The 18291-nt window shown below is 45.7% G+C and overlaps 1 protein-coding gene across 2 annotated transcripts in view; it reads left to right on the forward strand.

The window, feature by feature from the left end:
• The window catches only part of LOC134949452 (flotillin-1-like), a 65398-nt gene that overhangs the window by 36173 nt on the left and 10934 nt on the right, over nt 1-18291 (forward strand). Inside the window, exons 1-4 of one of the 2 annotated variants that reach the window (XM_063938024.1) lie at nt 1106-1252; nt 11100-11145; nt 12519-12594; nt 12739-12829. In XM_063938024.1, coding sequence (XP_063794094.1) covers nt 11100-11145; nt 12519-12594; nt 12739-12829 — 213 coding nt within the window. In that variant the 5' untranslated portion in view covers nt 1106-1252. Of the gene's footprint in view, nt 1-1105; nt 1253-11099; nt 11146-12518; nt 12595-12738; nt 12830-18291 lie in introns of those variants that run through there. The other variant, XM_063938025.1, reaches the window with a different exon arrangement.

Genomic DNA, 18291 nt, shown 5'->3' on the forward strand with positions numbered 1-18291 from the left:
AATATTATTACTGGGGAAGTGGGGCTGTCTGGTGCAGAACTTGAATTTTGATGATATAATCGAAAATTATGCAGCTTCTAAAGCAAGAAAAAGGAGCTTGATGTAAATTATTGATGTAAATGGTGAGTTTGACGACTATATTTATTGTATCATTTTGTGTTATTGTCATTAGTCTATGTTTACATAGAATAAAACAAAATATAATTTATATCAGCAAACAATAATGGAATCTGTGGTAAATTTTGACCCATAATTACAGATATTTAGCTGAATATGAGCTAAAAAATTGGTGGTGGGGAAGGGGGGCGTCCACTTCTGTATTAGCCTAGGGCGGCTGGAACCCTTAGTCAGGCCCTGTTTGTGCGTACGCTCTGTATAGGGATTTTCTCAATATTTCCCGCATGCACAGTTGCAGATAATCATTCAACTACATCAGCATTGCATACGAAATTGCGAGCTTCTGTGTCAGGCCCAATGGTTTTAGGGGAAGGGGGGGGGCATCTAAGAAAATTTTTGATGGATGCTTACAATGGAGAAAAAAGTACCAGCCAATCAGCTCCTAACTGCCATGTCACAGGCTACATTTGAAAAATAGGAGCTGATTGGCTTGTACTTTATCTCCTCCCTCTTTATTGCCATCCGAGGCTTAGTAAATAAACCCCTTAGCTTGTTAAGGACCAAAACCCTTCTATGTGGAATTGCTGATTTCATGTTTAAATGTATATGGTGAGAGTAAGAACAGCTGTCTCCAAGAGAGCAGCCATGTTCACTGATACAATTATCACCATGTGATCCCTTCAGTTCTCTATATGTGGATTACCAGGGGAGGCAATGTCCAGTGTAAAAGACGCATTTTAAAACTCTGATTACAAAAACTATCTTTGCATAGGATAAGGACCTTTTATGCAAAGATAAGAACAAATCTCTCCATTCGATGTACACACAGCCCAAAGCTACAAAGAGAAAGGTAACTACACACACACTGATGTCTGCTACAGGTGCACTTAGTAACTCCAGGCGCTAGATGGCGCTGTGTCCGCGTCTCTATGGTCTCTCCTGTGGCTCCTATGTCACCCTTGTCCATAATAGTAGGCATAATACTAATGAGGGAAGGGTGGGAGGCAGGGTGGAGCTGCATAAGGGGGAAGAAGAAGAAAACACGGGAGGAAGAGGACGGGGAAATATAGTGGCTGCAAATATTTATCTTCCAAAGGTTTTTTTTCATCTGGATAAGAGGGCAGCTTATATCAAGGTGCAGTATTTACACATTGTACACTGGCAGTGTAACCTTATCTCTCTATTATATGCCTGCTAATATGTAGAGTATTCGTTATACACACTCACTGTCTCCCTTGCACACTCATTTAAGCATTCAGTGTCTACATAGGCATGTTGGGTGTGTGGTTACACCAGGAATGCATGCATTTTCAATATCTGGTCATGTAAAAAAAAAGAAAAAAAACCACATACACATGAATAAATCACATTTGATTAAATTACACTCGCCCGCAAATAAGCCATTGGGCTGCGTACAAAAATCCTTGAATCATTGGCTTGATAAGGTGCTGTTGCAGGTGTACAGCCAAGTCGCATCTGCTACTCTCCACCCTGTCCCTAAATTGAATCAACCCCATAATGAGCTAAATTCTTACCCCACCTGCGGTAAGTGATCATTGTTGCAGCTGAGCAATGCTATGGAAAGTAGATGATGGCATAATGTAACTAGGAATATATGGTATTGTACTACTGTGCTGCCCGTTTATAGGTGGGACAATATAATTTGCCTTTTATATCACTGACTTGTTGACAGCGAGCTCTATAATGCAGGACACTAACTAGCCAATGCCGGCGCTGCAGCACTGCAGACATGAGTGGCTTGTATTAACTGGATCATACAGACTGTGTATATCTCATGTTTGTGTCCTTACATGTGTGTTTGTTGTTATACGCATGTGACACCGGTGACGTTTTCTAACTATGTATTATTATAAAACATCCTGTTGCACAATACAGGGATTACTAGTTGTCGTTTAATAACCGTATATGTTTGTGCCTGTTAGAACGTGTGCACTGTACACTACAGTTATAGGATTATGGGGGACATTTACTAAGCAGAGATAAGAGCGGAGAAGTAAGCCAGTGGAGAAGTGGCCCCATCAACCAATCAGCAGCTCTGTATAATTTTATAGTATGCAAATTATAGATGTTACCTCAGTGCTGATTGGTTGCCATGGGCAACTTCTCCACTGGCTCACTTCTCCGCTCTTATCACTGCTTAGTAAATGTTCCCCTATGTCGTAAATATGGAAATGGGAGAATAAGTAATGGTGACCACTAAGCTAATGTCTGTTTTCCCTGTCTACATGCGACCTGTTCTTCTAACACTGGGCCTCATTCAGAGGTGTAAACGTACATGTCCGATGGTTTGAGATCTGTGCATGCAGATGTTGATGCTCGCAGAACGGCACCTGAGGGTTACTCATACGTCCAATGGTCTCTCAGGTGATCTGATGCTGTGGACGCAGCAGCACATCACAGAAGCTTGCAATGGGCGTTTTTTAACTGAAGGCGCTTCTTGCGGGTTATGTATAGTTTCGCACATCTGCTGCATACAAAGACGCATCGGTGGAGCATTTAGCGGCCCCTGTTCCAGTCATTCACTGACTACATGCAGTGATTGTGGCAATTTGTAGCTGACCTTATCCGTGGTTCTCCTCCTACTTCCCAAATTATTGTTTGTGTTGGTCTCTCTGGAGCCGTCTCCTCTCTGCTCCCTCTATCAGTTGAAGACCAAAAGTCTCAGTCGCAGGTTCTCTGCAGGGAATACATATGTATTCCCAGCGGACGGGATGCCGGCTGTCAGTATCCCGTCCACCAGAATGCCAACAGCGGAACGAGTGCTACGCGTCCCCTTGCGGGCTCACTGCGCTCGCCACGTTACGGACTCGGTGGCTCACTGCGCGCACCACAGGATCTATTCCCACTCTGAGTGTTATGGACTCTCACGAGTGAGAATAGCCCCTGTGAGCCGGTTTTCCGGCTGTCTGCATTGTCGGGATTTTGGCGCCAGGTTCCTGACCGCCGGCAAATTGATTGCCTCCCCTCTGCAGCTCTTTATCTATACCACTGCGGATAGTGGACCTTATTCCGCTTCAGTTGCAGTTTTGCAACTGCGTACAGTCACATGGTGGGGACCGCCAAGCACAGGGCACCGCCATGTTTGTTTGGCTTTGCAGCAACCGCGGTGTGACGGGAAAATGCAATCACATCGCATTAGCGATGCATGCTGAATAACACCCGGTGGGCCTGATTCAGGCATGTTAGCAAAGCAAAAAAGCACACCATGTTTCACTGCAGGTGGGTCAGATATAACTTGCAGAAATTTAGATTTGGTTGGGTTATATTGTTTCTGTGCAGGGTAATTTAGATTTCAGTTTGAACACACCCCACCCAAATGTTGATCTCTCTGCACATGTTACATCTGCCCCACCTGCAGTGCAGCATGGTTTTGCCCAGTTGTGTGCTTTTTTGCTTTACTAACAAACCTGAATCAGGCCCAATATCCTGTATATGTGAGTAATAATCAAACCTATCTGTCCTCTTTTATCTTGAATGTCCTCTCGCCAAGTCAGTCAGTCTTTCATGACACGACAATAGACCCTACCCTTCAAGCTGGCTTCCTAGGTGTCATTCTTGGCTCATAACCTTTGTTCCTCACATCCAGTTTCTTTCCAAATCCTGTACGGTGCATCTAAAGCTGGGCATACACTATACCTGCCAGATCTGGCTGGTTGGAATGAAAATCTAGTAATGGTTGATAGCAAATGACATTCAACCATCTCCTCCCAAACCCTGGAAAATGGACAAAAACTGTAGCTCAGACAATTTTGGTTAAATCCGAGATTTAACCAATTTTTCTAAACAACAGTTTTGCCCATTTTTCCAGTACTCCCAAAGCTTTTTTTATGCACTCTTAATGCTGGGTACACAGTATAATGCCCGATACACACTAGACCAGGGCTGGCCAAACCAGTCCTCGAGATCTACCAACAGTTCACATTTTCCAGACCACCTAGCTGGTGCACAGGTGTAGTCATTACTAATTAAGATGTGCTGCATTCATTCCTAACTGACAATTCTACAGATCTCCAGGAGGCCTGGAAAACATGTACTGTTGGTAGATCTCGAGGACCGGTTTGGCCAGCCCTGCACTAGACAATATTGTGAATTAAGTTCCCGATTCTGACAGATCGGAGCAGCACATCGTTCAAATTGTCCAGTGTGTACTCACTATGGGGTCGATTCAATTCACTGACAGTTGAATAGCGCCGGGAATTAGCTCCCAGCGCTATTCAATACAGCGACAAGTGACCCTCAATTGTCGGGAATTCTTCTCTTACCCCCGGGGGATGAGAGAAGAAACCCGACAAAAGTGCTGCCGCGCGGGGGAGTAGTGTCCAACCCTGAGAGGTTAATGGCCACTATCTCCGCTGACAGGACACTGAGCTTCTGAGGGTGATGATCGTTAGCCGTCCGTGGCGACCGCTCACTCCCGCAGCATGCCGCCTCCCCCTAACAGAGCCAGAAGATTCCGGAGGCGAGTGTGTCACCAGAGACCCGACAAGCGGGGAGCCGGTGTGAATGGCGGCACAAGGGCAGTACTAACTGCGCTCCGGAGAGCTCAGCGGTACACAGTGCGTCGCTTTGAGGGGCGCCCTGAGCCAACGCAGATAGCCTTGCCGACAAGTGTAGGGTATCAGGGACCTTGGTAACGCTGCTAGCAGAATCCTCAGGCCAGTATAATCGTTTGAAAGTGCGGGAAGAGGCGCCATGTCCAGGGGGCGGAGCTTCTCCTCAGAGCGGACCCAGCAGCGTTCAGCGCCATTTTCTCCATGCAGATGCAGCTCCAGAGACGCTGACGGGGAGTGCTGTCCCTCCTCACGACTCCAGCTATCCTTTGCTGTACCAGGGGGTTATAGAAGGGGGGGCTGTGTATTACTGTGTAGTCTATCAAGGGTACACAGTCAGCGCCAGGTGGGTTATACTACCTAATTAACCAGTGTGTGTGTGCTGGCTCCAAGCTCTGTGCTTCTCTGAAGGTACTTGGGGGGGGGGGGACCTGTATCTGACATTTTCCTGTGTGGGTGTATGCTTTTTCACATAACCATGTCCAGGGACTCTGTGTCGTATGCTGCAGAGGACGTTTCTTCTCCAGAGGAATCCATTCCATGTACCCAGGAATGTAATGTATTGTCTCAGATTCCTATTACTGAGCCAGAATGTCTGACTTCTATTAAGGGAATAATCTCTCAGATCTCTATTAGGGTAGCCCATACTGAGACTGAAACTCAGGTTTTAAAGAATTCTATGGCAGTTTGGTCAGGTTCCGTTCCTATTCCTTCTAAATCCCCTAGCATATACCCAAAGAAACGTGCACTTGCCCAGATTATGCAAGATTACACGGATACCGACTCTGACACGGCAGACGGTGATGGGGATGTGCTGAGGGGGGCGGCATCCCTTGCAAAGGGGGTACAGCTCATGATTGAGACCATTAGAGATGTGCTAAACATTACTGACACACCACCTGAGCAGGTTTAGGAGGCTTACTTCACAGACAATAAGAAAGCCTTGCTAACCTTCCCTGCATCAAAAGAATTAAACGCTCTATTTGTTAAAACCTGGGAAAACCCGGAGAAAAAGTTTCAGATCCCCAAAAGGGTTCTGGTTGCTTTTCCTTTCCCTGAAGAGGATAGGAAAAGTTGGGAGACCCCACCCATAGTTGACGCATCTGTCTCCAGACTGTCAAAGAAGTTGGTTTTACCTGTCCCTGGATCTACCGCGTTAAAAGAACCGGCTGATCGTAAGATTGACACTACGCTCAAATCCATATACACTGCTTCAGGGGAATGGCGTTAAGGCCTTCTATTGCCTGTGCATGGATCTCTAAAGCTATAGTAAAGTGGTCAGGCACGTTACTAGAGGGTTTATATACAATGGATAGAAGTGACATTGAACTGTTTTTACACAACATACAGGATTCTGCAGGGTTCATGGTGGAAACCATGAAGGACCTGGGTACGCTGAATGCAAGGATATCTTCCATGTCTGTCTCAGCTCGCAGGGGACTCTGGCTACGCCAATTGTCTGCCGATGCGGAATACAGGAGAAGTGTGGAGAACCTACCCTACACAGGTCAGGCTCTATTTGGGGATGCGTGGATTTCCACGGCAACCGCGGGTAAGTCACCTTTTCTTCCCTCAGCTCCGCCTTCTACGAAGAAACCCTCTTCTTCATCGGCATCGCAGTCCTTTCGGACCGCTAAGACAAAAAAGTCCAAGCCTCCTACCACCTTCTTTAGAGGTGGTCGTGCAAAATCCCAAAAACCTGCACTTGCAGGTTCCCAGGACCAGAAGCCTGCTTCTGGTACCTCAAAATCCTCGGCATGACGGTGGGCCGCACAGCCTGGAGGTGGCTGGTGGGTGCGTGACTCAGATGTTTCAGCCACGTCTGGGCGTTGTCCGGCCTGGATCCCTGGGTACAGGATATTGTGTCCCTGGGGTACAGACTGGAGTTTCAAGAACTCCCACCTCACAGATTCTTCAAATCAGGCTTGCCAGCTTTACTGACAAACAGGGCTGTCCTACAGGAAGCCATCCAAAAATTGGAAAAGTCAGAGGTCATTGTTCCAGTTCCACCTCATATGCAAAACATGGGTTGCTATTCAAACCTTTTCGTGGTACCGAAACCGTATGGTTCGGTCAGGCCAATTTTGAACTTGAAATCGTGAGTTCAAATTCAAAATGGAGTCTCTGAGGTCGGGATCTCACCTACACATGCACCAGGGGATACGTCTGTTGCCGAAAGCACAGATTTCACTCCTCTGGTGTCTGCAAATGCCTCACCTTCTGGAGGGCCGCAGGTTCGGGATTCAAGACTGGATCCTTCTAACCACGGGTGCAAGTCTCCGAGGGTGGGGCGCAGTCTCTCAAGGGGAAACCTTCGAAGGAAGGTGGTCAAGTGTGGAATCCAGTCTTCCAATAAACATTCTGGAACTAAAAGCCGTGTACAACGATCTTCTCCAAGTGGCACATATTCTGCGGGATCGAGCCGTTCAGGTACAGTCGGACAATGTAACGACGGTGGCCTACATAAACCGACAGGGCGGAACGAAGAGCAGAGCTGCAATGTCAGAGGTAACAAGAATAATCCTCTGGGCAGAAAAACACGCATAATCTCCATCCAGGAGAGTGGGGCCTCCATCCAGAGGTGTTCATGGAGGTGACAAATGTTTGGGGGGTTCCTCAAATAGACATGATGACCTCACGTCTCAACAAGAAACTTCTGAGGTACTGTTCCAGGTCGAGAGACCCACAAGCAGTGGTGGTGGCTGCCCTGGTAACTCCGTGTATGTGTTCCCTCCACTTCCACTCATTCCAAGAATTCTAAAACTCATAAAGAGAACAAGGGTTCAGGCAATTCTCATTGCTCCAGACTGGCCAAGGAGAGCTTGGTACGCGGATCTTCTGGACTTGCTGCTGGAAGATCCGAGGCCCCTTCCTCTTCGCGAGGACCTTCTGCAACAGGGGCCGTTCACCTATCACGACTTACTGCGGCTACGTTTGACGTTTGGAGGTTGAACGCCAGATTTTAGCCCGGAAGGGTATTCCGAGAAAAGTTATTCCTACCCTGATACAGGCTAGGAAGGGAGTAACGTCTAAACATTACCATCGCATTTGCAAAAAATATCTTTGTGTGAATCCAAGAAGTTTGCTACGGTGGAGTTTCAACTTGGACGGTTTCTCCTCTTCCTGCAAGCAGGTGTGTATATGGGCCTGCGTTTGGGATCCATAAAGGTCCAGATTTCGGCCTTATCCATTTTCTTCCAGAAACAATTGGCTGCCCTCCCTGAGGTTCAGACTTTTTTTTGAAAGGGGTTCTGCACATCCAGCCTCCCTTTGTGCCTCCTGCGGCGCCCTGGGATCTTAAAGTGGTGTTGCATTTCCTGCAATCAGATTGGTTTGAGCCTTTACAGGAGGTTGAGGTCAAGTTTCTCACGTGGAAGGCTGTCACGTTGTTGGCCTTGGCTTCTGCTCGACGCGTGTCGGAATTGGGGGCTTTGTCCTGTAAAAGCCCCTACTTGATATTCCATGAGGATAGAGCTGAACTCAGGTAGGTAGGAGGGGCATAGAGGGAGGATCCAGCCCACACTATTAAACTCTTAAAGTGCCAGTGGCTCCTAGTGGACCCGTCTATACCCCATGGTACTAATGTGGATCCCAGCATCCTCTACGGACTACGAGAAAAGGATTTACCGGTAGGTAATTAAAATTCTATTGTGTATGCTGTAATACCGGGCTTGTGGGCCAGCATTGCTTATCTACGGACTGCGTTGGAGCCTGAAGTTGTCAGTCTTCACGGACAGAGCGTCTGGATCCCATCTGATTTAATCACCAGTTTATGTCCAAGTGTAATGATAATCTTGCTGATGGAATGGACTGTGGGCCTAATTCAGACCTGATCGCAGCAGCAATTTTGTTAGCAGTTGGGTAAAACCATGTGCACTGCAGGGGAGGGGGGCAGATATAACATGTGCAGAGAGAGTTAGATTTGGGTGTGGTTTGTTCAAACTGAAATCTAAATTGCAGTGTAAAAATAAAGCAGCCAGTATTTACCCTGCACAGAAACAATATAACCCATCCAAATCTAACTCTCTCTGCAAATGTTATATCTGCCCCCCCTGCAGTGCACCTAGTTTTGCCCATTAGCTAACAAATTTGCTGCTGCAATTAGGCCCAGTGTGTGGTTAGCTTTGGGCATTTGGTATATTGTTTCTAGCGGTATCCGGTCTCTAGGTCAACCACACTTGGGTCGACATGACAAAAGGTCGACATGAGTTTTTCACAATATTTTTTTTTTCATACTTTACGATCCACGTGGACTACAATTGGGAACGGTAACCTGTGCTGAGCGCAGCGGTAGCAGAGTGAGGCACCTTGACCGAAGCAAGACGAGCAAAACGATCCATGCGAGGGGACACTTATTGGGGTTCCCGTTCACTCTACGTAGAAAACAAAACAATAATAATTTTTTAAAAACTCATGTCGACCTTTTGTCCTGTCGACCTTGTTCATGCCGACCTAATGCTTGTGTCGACTTAGTTACTGTCAACCAATAGTGGTCGACCTAGACACTGTCGACCTAAGTGCGACCCTATGAACCACACCCGTTTCTAGCATGTCTAGACAGGAGCTAACTATGCACAGTGGTTAGTACAGCTGTCTCCTAACCCCATCCTAGCTGTGTTCCTGTCTGTGTGCTAGACGCCGTTACAGGTACAGGGAAACCGTAGGTGAGGTCGCCCTTTCAAATGTGGAACCTGAACATCTTTGATGTAGTCATTGCTGTTTACAGAATGCAGGATAATGCATCTAGCAAAACTGCAACTGCTTAAGAGCGCATGCGGGGGGCCACCAAGCACAGGGCAAGGCTGCCCAGTATGCTAATGGCGGCCAGCAATGCGATCGCAATTTAATTGCAATCGCAGCGCTAAATAAGGCTGAGAAGGCAGTCGGGCTGCCGCTATGTTTCCCGTCGCAGAGGTCGCGTGTGACGTCACGCAGCTGCCCCGAAAACGGCACAGAACTGCCTCTGTTTTTGCTGCAACGCTACGTCGCCACCCCGCAAACGCCTCTGTCTGTTAATTAACCAGAGGTGATCGCATCTCCCTGACCAGCGCACACGCAGAGCTGCCCCTGTGCATGCGCACACGCAGAGCTGCCCCTGTGCATGCGCACTACGTCGGGACCCAGGGAAATGCGATGGCTTTATTCAGCAGCAGACGCAGCTGCATAGTGCGTACACACTGAGTGATTTTTTACAAACAACCGATATACAGGAGTCGTGCGATATTGCCAAATTGTTGGGTTTCAGCCTAATTGAACATGTCGTTCGTAGCGTACACACTGGACGATATGCACCTTGTTGTTAACGACTTCGCCGAAATTGACCTGCGTGTACAGACAACAGAAGACCTTCTTAACCACCCGCGGGAGCGCGCATCGTTGATCATTGTGCGTACACACTGGACAATTTGACAATAATGTCGTTCAGAAATGTCGGAATCTGCAATATCGTGCAAAAAGACGTCTAGTGTGTACCCACCTGCCCCTCTTTATCACTCTCTCCAGGGCTTGATAAATTCCCACCCCACATGGGTGTGGTTCATCAAATCGGCACCAACTAGGTCGACAATGTTTGGGTCGACCACTGAAGGTCGACAGGCACTAGGTTGAAAGGGATGGAAGGTCGACATGTTCTATGTTGACAGGTCACAAGGTTGACATGAGTTTTTCACGTTTTATTTGTGTCCTTTACTCCGTACAGTGACCGGGAAGCCGAATTAGTGCACCATGTCCTCTCGCATGGCTCGCTTCGCTGCCGCTGCTCTCGGCACAGGTTACTATTCCCAACCATAGTCCACGTGGATCGTTACGTATGAAAAAGTTCAAAAACAGGAAAAAAAAATTAAAAACTCATGTCGACCTTGTGACCTGTCGACATAGAACATGTCGACCTAGGAACCACGTCGACCTTCCATCACTGTCGACCTAGTGCCTGTCGACCTTCAGTGGTCGACCTAGGCAGTGTCGACTTTCAGACCGGATCCCCCCGACACACACTATTTTTCTGTGCATTTGAAACTCGCCATTTTGTAATTTTGAAAAGTTTAAGTTAATTATGTTTACTTTATAATAAGTGATAAGCAGATTTATACTTTTTGGTAATTGATCTTTGTTGCTATTATTTTTGTTTAAACGGTACAGAATATTGTATGAATTGATATGTTTCTTCAATAAATTTCGGCTGAGGCTTTTTTAAGTTGAGGAGTTTTAGTGTTTGCTCCCATTCATACATTCCGTATGGGTAAGAAATGATTTCATTTGTTTGTAAAAACTGTTTTTTTTTTCTCTGTAAATGAGAAACACATTCAAAGGCAGATCTTGATGGTTTTTGTATAAAGTTGCTGTCTATAATACACATGAAGTATTCTGTATTATGTACAGGACGCTAACGTACTTCCATTGTTTGCTGTTTAGATGGTGTTTTATACCTGTGGACCGAATGAAGCCATGGTTGTATCAGGTACAGTTGTTTCCCAGTTTTGTTGTCTTGCACACTTGTAGCATTTTAAACATCATTCCGGCGCCGGTATACCATAGTACACCCTCCTTGATCCAGTAATTTTATTTAAGCAAGTGGAGGGAGTGGATGAACAACCTATATATCTCTGTCTATATAACATCTGTCAATAATACACAGCTCATGTTTAATTGATGGTTTTATGGGCCTAATTCAGATCTGATCGCAGCAGCAAATTTGTTAGCTAATGGGCAAAACCATGTGCACTGCAGGGGAGGCAGATGTAACATGTGCAGAGAGTTAGATTTGGGTGGGGTGTGTTTAATGCCCATTAGCTAACAGATTTGCTGCTGCAATCAGATCTGAATTAGACCCGATGGGGGTAATTCAGACCTGATCGCTAGGCTGCGTTTTCGTACAGCGAGCGATCAGGTCTAAACTGCGTATGCACCGCAATGCACAGGCGCGTTGCGCAGGTACAAAGCAGATCGCCGCTCAGCGATGGGTTTGTGCGAAGGATCCATTCGCACAGGTGTTCGCAAGGAGATTGACAGGAAGAAGCCATTTGTGGGTGTCAACTGACCGTTTTCTGGGAGTGTCTGGTAAAATGCAGGCGTGTCCAAGCGTTTGCAGGGAGAGTTCCTAACGTCAATTCCGGTCCTGGACAGGCTGATGTGATCGCATCGGCTGAGTAAGTCCTGGGCTACTCAGAGACTGCACAAGTTCTGTTTGTACAGCTCTGCTACACACGCGTTCGCACACTCGCAAAGCTAAAATACACTCCCCTATGGGCGGCGACTATGCGAACGCAGGACTGCAAAAAAACCTAGCAAGCGATCAACTCTGAATTAGCCCCTATGTTCGCTGTTATATTTCCTTTTTTGTAAATGGTATTTGGTAGTGTATGAACGATTGCAGTTGGAAATAAATAGATAGACCTACAAAGTTAATGAAAAGTAGTGTACAGGTAGTGATATAGAAGACGTGCTGTTGCCCGTAGCAACCAGTTGTTAGACTTTTGCTTTTATTCTCTTGCCAGTAACACTGTTTTCATATCTATTTTTTATTATTTGCTGTGTTCTACTCTTACAGGATTGTGATTGGCTGGCTCACACAAACCGGCATTAATAAAGAATAAATATGCTAAAAATAATGTGAAGCAAAAGAGTGTGAAGACATTGGGGGAAATGTATCAAACCACCAATCAATTTGTAGCTAGCGTTTATCAAGTATATTATATAAAGTTATAGGTAGAAGCTGGTTGCGACAGGCAATCTCTCTTCTCCACTCTTTTTTTTTTTTTTTGGAAGTTTTATGGCTATTATGTAGTTATTGTGCTCACTATGTACAGAATCTTTATCTTTATTTGTTTACAGGTTTCTGCCGCAGCCCTCCTGTAATGATTGCTGGTGGCCGGGTGTTTGTCCTGCCCTGTGTACAGCAGATTCAGAGGTGAGATACATATACAGGTCTCGCTGTTCATCCGGCATTACAGTAGGTGTCTATATATATATATATATATATATATATATATATATATATATATATATATATATATATATATATATATATATCCTGTATTATGTCACCTTTTAGGATCTCCCTGAATACGCTGACGCTGAATGTGAAGAGTGAGAAGGTCTATACACGACATGGAGTCCCTATCTCCGTTACTGGCATTGCTCAGGTAGGACAGGATAGGAGCACACGATGTCTGGCTCTTACATTACAGTGCTGAAAGGGTTAATATAATATGAAAGGGCATCTTGGAACGTTAGGTACAGTATGCAAAAGTTTTGACCTTGTATGTTTGGCTCAATACTCAGACTTTGTAATATTGACACAGTGAATTTGGTGTCCAGGCCTTGTGTCTCAATCGCCACAATTTCTCCTTCTTCCAATGGGGAACACTGGAGACAATGGGATATAGCAGGTACAGGAGAGAATCTTGGGTATAGATGGGGAGGAGCCTCTATACCCAACCCGTGCCCCCGACAGCCAGTTTACTTTTAGTGCCTCAAGAGTTGGGCCCCTTTTTTTGCTGCTCTTCAGCTTTGCTTTTTTATTTTATTGTTATTATTTAACATTTATGAATCGGGCTGTATACTGCGTTCAGTATACAGCCTCAAGCGCAGTTCTGTGTGGAGCCGCTCTGGTTTCCCATTACTACCGCAGAGATAGTGGCGAGGACTGGGTGAGTTCCTACAGGAAGCAGTGGAGGGAGGCCCCACTACAGTGTGCTGTTGCCTTCCGGGTATCACCCATCCACCCCAAACCCCCCCCCCCAGCTACAGACCATAGTGGAGTGGCTCCAAGTAAGAGGGGACCTCCGACTTCGGAAGGCTCTGAGAAGCATGTTTCAGCATGGGGCAATAGCATCTCAAATACAGGATACTCAACCTATAGTATATTCCATTTCTGAACCTGCTTGGGCCAATACCCTCTCCACTGCTATGCATGAACTGTCTCACCAGTTATCTCTGTCTAGAGACAGAGATAACATCTCTGTTACTGAACTTCCCTCGGATACCGCAAAAGCAGCGGCTCAACAAGGGTCCATCCTTTTCCATACCACCTCATCAGTAAGGCCACGGTTTCTACTTAAACTTCTTCCTCGTTCTGAAGCTAGATGGGACTTTCCACCCCACTTTGAGTCCCTCAAAATCCTGTTCCCATATTCAAAATGGAATCCCTCAGGTGGATTGTTCAATCTCTGGAACTCGGCGACTTCGTGCCATTCTTGGACATCAAGGACGCTTATCTACGTATCCTGATTTGGGGGACCATCAGTTCCTTCTCTGGTTTGTAGTGCTCGGCAACCATATTCACAAAGGTGATGTCCGTCATGGCTGCTGTGCTTCGTCAGCAGGGAGTCACGGTCTTTCTCTACCTGAACGACCTTCTTTTGATGGCCAGGATGCTGTCCGACCTGGAGGCTCACCTCGATTTGTCTGTATTACAGGCTCACGGTTGGATCCTAAGAACCCAGAGGTCCTCTCTGGTTCCTGACCAGCAGATGCTCCACCTGGTGGCTTGTCTAGAAATTCAGGGAGAGATGTATTCTAGCATACACATCGTGTTACTGGGCATGTTCGAGATTTTGCTAGCATCACAAACTGGTGTCGACCTTCGACATTGTGGAGGTGGCCCTGTTCCATACCCAGACTTTTTAGCGGCAACTATTATCCAAGTGGAACGGGTCTCACCTCCAGATCTAGTCTCCATTCATCCGTCTTGTCTCCCCAGACAAGATGATCCAGACTATGGTGGTTGGTAGACCTCGTGTGGACAAGGAATATACGTTTCAAATGTCATCTTGGACGCCAGTCTTAGTGGATGGGGTGCAATAGCCCTTCACACGACTTTTCAAGGTCGCTGCTCTGCTCGGTATACTGGAGCTTTGTGTGGTCTACCTGTCTCTGGTACAGGCTCATCATCATCTTCAGGGCATCTCGGTCACGGTCCAATCAAATAATGTGACGGCTGTTGCTTCTGTAAATTATCAGGGGGCACGAAAAGTGCTCAGGCTATTTGGGGAGACGGCGCTCATTTTGTCCTGGGATGAAAAGCTTGGCCATTTTTGGTGGTGGACAACTGAGAAGCGGATTATCTCCGGTGCCAGGATGTCCATTCAGGGGAGTATTTTCTTCATCCCAAAATTTTCCAGCTTCTGGTGGAGTGATGGGGCCATCTGGAAATCGACCTGCTGGCTTCCAGGCAGAATTACAAGGTGGCCAAGTATGGTTCACATACCCAGGATCCAGGCTCTTACCTAGCCATACACTGTGTGGGTTTAGGATGGTTTATCTCTACCCTTCCACTGCTCTCATTCCACAAGTTCTTCTCAAGCTCAGGGAGGAGTGGGTTATGGAGATTCTGGTAGCTCCCTGTTGGCATTGTCGCTTCTGGTACACAGATCTTCTCCAGATGTCGGTGCCCCCCCCCGACGTCTACCTCTTCACCCACACCTTCTCAGTCTAGGACTCTCATTAATACGATCTACTGACCCTGGCTTTGACGGTATGGCTATTGAACCAGACATCCTAAAGACAGGGGTTTTTCCGGATTCTGTGGTCATGACTGTGCTCCAGGTCAGGAAGCTGTCATCGCAAAGATTTACCACAGGGTATAGAGAGCCTATTTAGCTTGATGCAAACACCACTCGTTTTCCCCTTTTTAATGTACCGGCCCTCCAGACTACTGACTTTCCTTCTGAGGGGCTTGGACTTGGGTCTTCGTCCAGTTCACTAAAAGTGCACGTGTTGGTACTTTGGGGGGGGGGGGGGGGTTCCAGTAGAAACTTACGGTCATTCTGGCTATCCACATTGTACTGTAGGTGGCATTACATATTCAGCCCCCCTTCATGCCTCCGATGGTGCTGTGGGACTTGGTGCTTCAGAATCCTCCCTTTTAAACCGCTAGACTATATGTACCTATGGTGCTTGACCTGGCTATCTGTTCTTGCTGGCTATGTCCTTGGCTCAGAGGGTTTCCGAATGATCTGCATTGTCAAATGGGTCGCCCTTTCTAGTCTTTCACCAGGTCTGGAAGGTCCTTCGAACCACTTCCTAAAGTGGTCTCTAGTTACCACATTTAATTAGGATATTGTAGTGCTACCTCTCCTGGAAGGGTTACCCGGCATTTCCAATCCATCCTTACATACTTTGGATGCAGTTCATGCTCTTCGAATCTACATTTCCAGGACTAAGTACTTCTCTCAGATGCTCTTTGTCCTTTATGATGCTCGCAAGCGTGGCTGGCCAGATTCAAAACAATTATCGCCCAGTGGATTGCAGCTGTTATCCGCCGTGCTTATGTTTCCTCTGTTCGACCTATTCCGGAGGCGGTTAGGGACCACTCTACTAGATCATTTGTGCTTTTATGCGTAGCTTGCCATGGCACCTCAGCAGCGCAGCTTTGTAGAGCTGTCATAAGGTCTTCCACCCACACTTTTATTAAGTTCAGCCATTTTGACACCTTTGCTTCTCAAGATGCCAGTTTCGGTCATAGGGTGTTATCTTCCACACAGGAGCCCCCTCCTGTAAGGACAGCTTTGGGACATCCCCATTGTCTCCAGTGTTCCCCATTGGAAGATACAGAAAATACGATTCTTGTGCTTACCTGTTAAATCCATTTCTCTGATTCCATGGGGAACCCACCAAGAAGATTTTCAACCTTGCAGTGCCCAGATTCTCTCCCGCGCCTGCTATATCCCTCTGTCTCCAGTGTCCCCCAAGAAATCAGAGAAACTAATTTAACAGGTAAGCACAAAAAATCCTGTGTATTGTTCTTCTTTCAATGGTGGAGAAGATCCTTCCCCCGGTTTCCAGGCCCACTTTGCTGGTTTTAATCTGTGCCACTGAAGTGTACCTGGCTAAAGAGGGGGCATCTCAGGCCACATTATGAGCCAATCACATGATGTTTGCGTTCACTCTCTAGACGCCCTCTGCCACCAGAAATTCTACAAATCAAGTAATCACCCAGCACATTATTATCCCCTTTGATCTATATAGGTATATATCTGCTGCAGTTGAAAAGAAGATATTGCCAACCTCACATTGGTATATAGAAATAAGAAGAGATCAGCTGCGCTGATGAATCCTTTTCAGAATTTTTCAGCATGTTATTTCAGACCAATGTGTTTATGTAAATCAATTTATTACATATAAAATTGTATTAAACCAAAACAACTTGTATTCCAGTCCAGTAAACATTCTTACTAAAGCTATTTAAATGTATCCATACAAAACTTACCCTTGGTGTCACCATATAAACATTTTAATCATGGAACACTGTAATATCAGTACGTATACAAAAGGAGGTCTGTGTGATCAGCCAAGGATATGGGCAAATTCTCAACCTACACGTTCACTAAGAGCTTGCAACATCACAGTTGTAATTGTGTCCTGATTTCTAGGTAGACAATAGCATTAGTAATAGTGATTGGCCAGGAAACTCGGCAGCAGCAGAATGTACCTGGTGGCAGATGGCTTGGAACAGTCCACGGCAGCGGTCAAAACGTATTGCTGCATTCTTCGTTCACGGGATTAATCTACAGTTACATTACTCCATGCCGACAGAACAGCTCTGTTTAGTGAGAGTCTACAGCAGCCCAGTGCCGACTCGCATCTGGCATCAGTAAGCCTGATCAAGGCATAGCTACCTGGGGTGGTGCACAGATAGGGCTTCCAATTACAGCAACTTTCTGGCAACCAAGGAGGGGAAACAGTGTCATGCCAGACAGTGATCCAGCTGGTTCCAGGAACTAATGTACATTTACCTTCACGTGAGCATTTTGGACTGTGATATCGACTAGCACGTGGCTAACTGCACAATCCCAAGGGCAAGGCTATTATTACCTAATCTTCTAAATACAGCGCCGTATAACAGATATAACTAAACACCCCAATTCCCATCTGGATTAGTTTCATTATATAGGACTGTCTATTATAGATAGAGATATAGATTATATATATATATATATATATATATACAGGTTGAGTATCCCATATCCAAATATTCCGAAATACGGAATATTCCGAAATACGGACTTTTTTGAGTGAGATAGTGAAACCTTTGTTTTCTGATGCCTCAATGTACACAAACTTTGTTTAATACACAAAGTTATTAAAAATATTGTATTAAATGACCTTCAGGCTGTGTGTATAAGGTGTATATGAAACATAAATGAATTGTGTGAATGTACACACACTTTGTTTAATGTACAAAGTTATAAAAAATATTGGCTAAAATTACCTTCAGGCTGTGTGTATAAGGTGTATATGAAACATAAATGTATTCTGTGCTTAGATTTAGGTCCCATCACCATGATATCTCATTATGGTATGCAATTATTCCAAAATACGGAAAAATCCCATATCCAAAATACCTCTGGTCCCAAGCATTTTGGATAAGGGATACTCAACCTGTGTGTATATATATATATATATCGGCTACCTCCATTTAAAACGCTAATATACAGGTATATTGCTGCATAAAAACGACGGATTTACTTCTGACAAGTTCCAGAAACTGTTGCTTCCAGAATGAATGTTGCTATTTGCTGTTTTTAATGAATCAGTGTTTTTTAAATGTAGTTGTACTTTAAAGTGGTTTTTTTTGTGGTCACTCTTTTTTGAACGCTGTCAT

Source organism: Pseudophryne corroboree, chromosome 8, assembly GCF_028390025.1.
Source record: "Pseudophryne corroboree isolate aPseCor3 chromosome 8, aPseCor3.hap2, whole genome shotgun sequence".
Taxonomy (NCBI): domain Eukaryota; kingdom Metazoa; phylum Chordata; class Amphibia; order Anura; family Myobatrachidae; genus Pseudophryne; species Pseudophryne corroboree.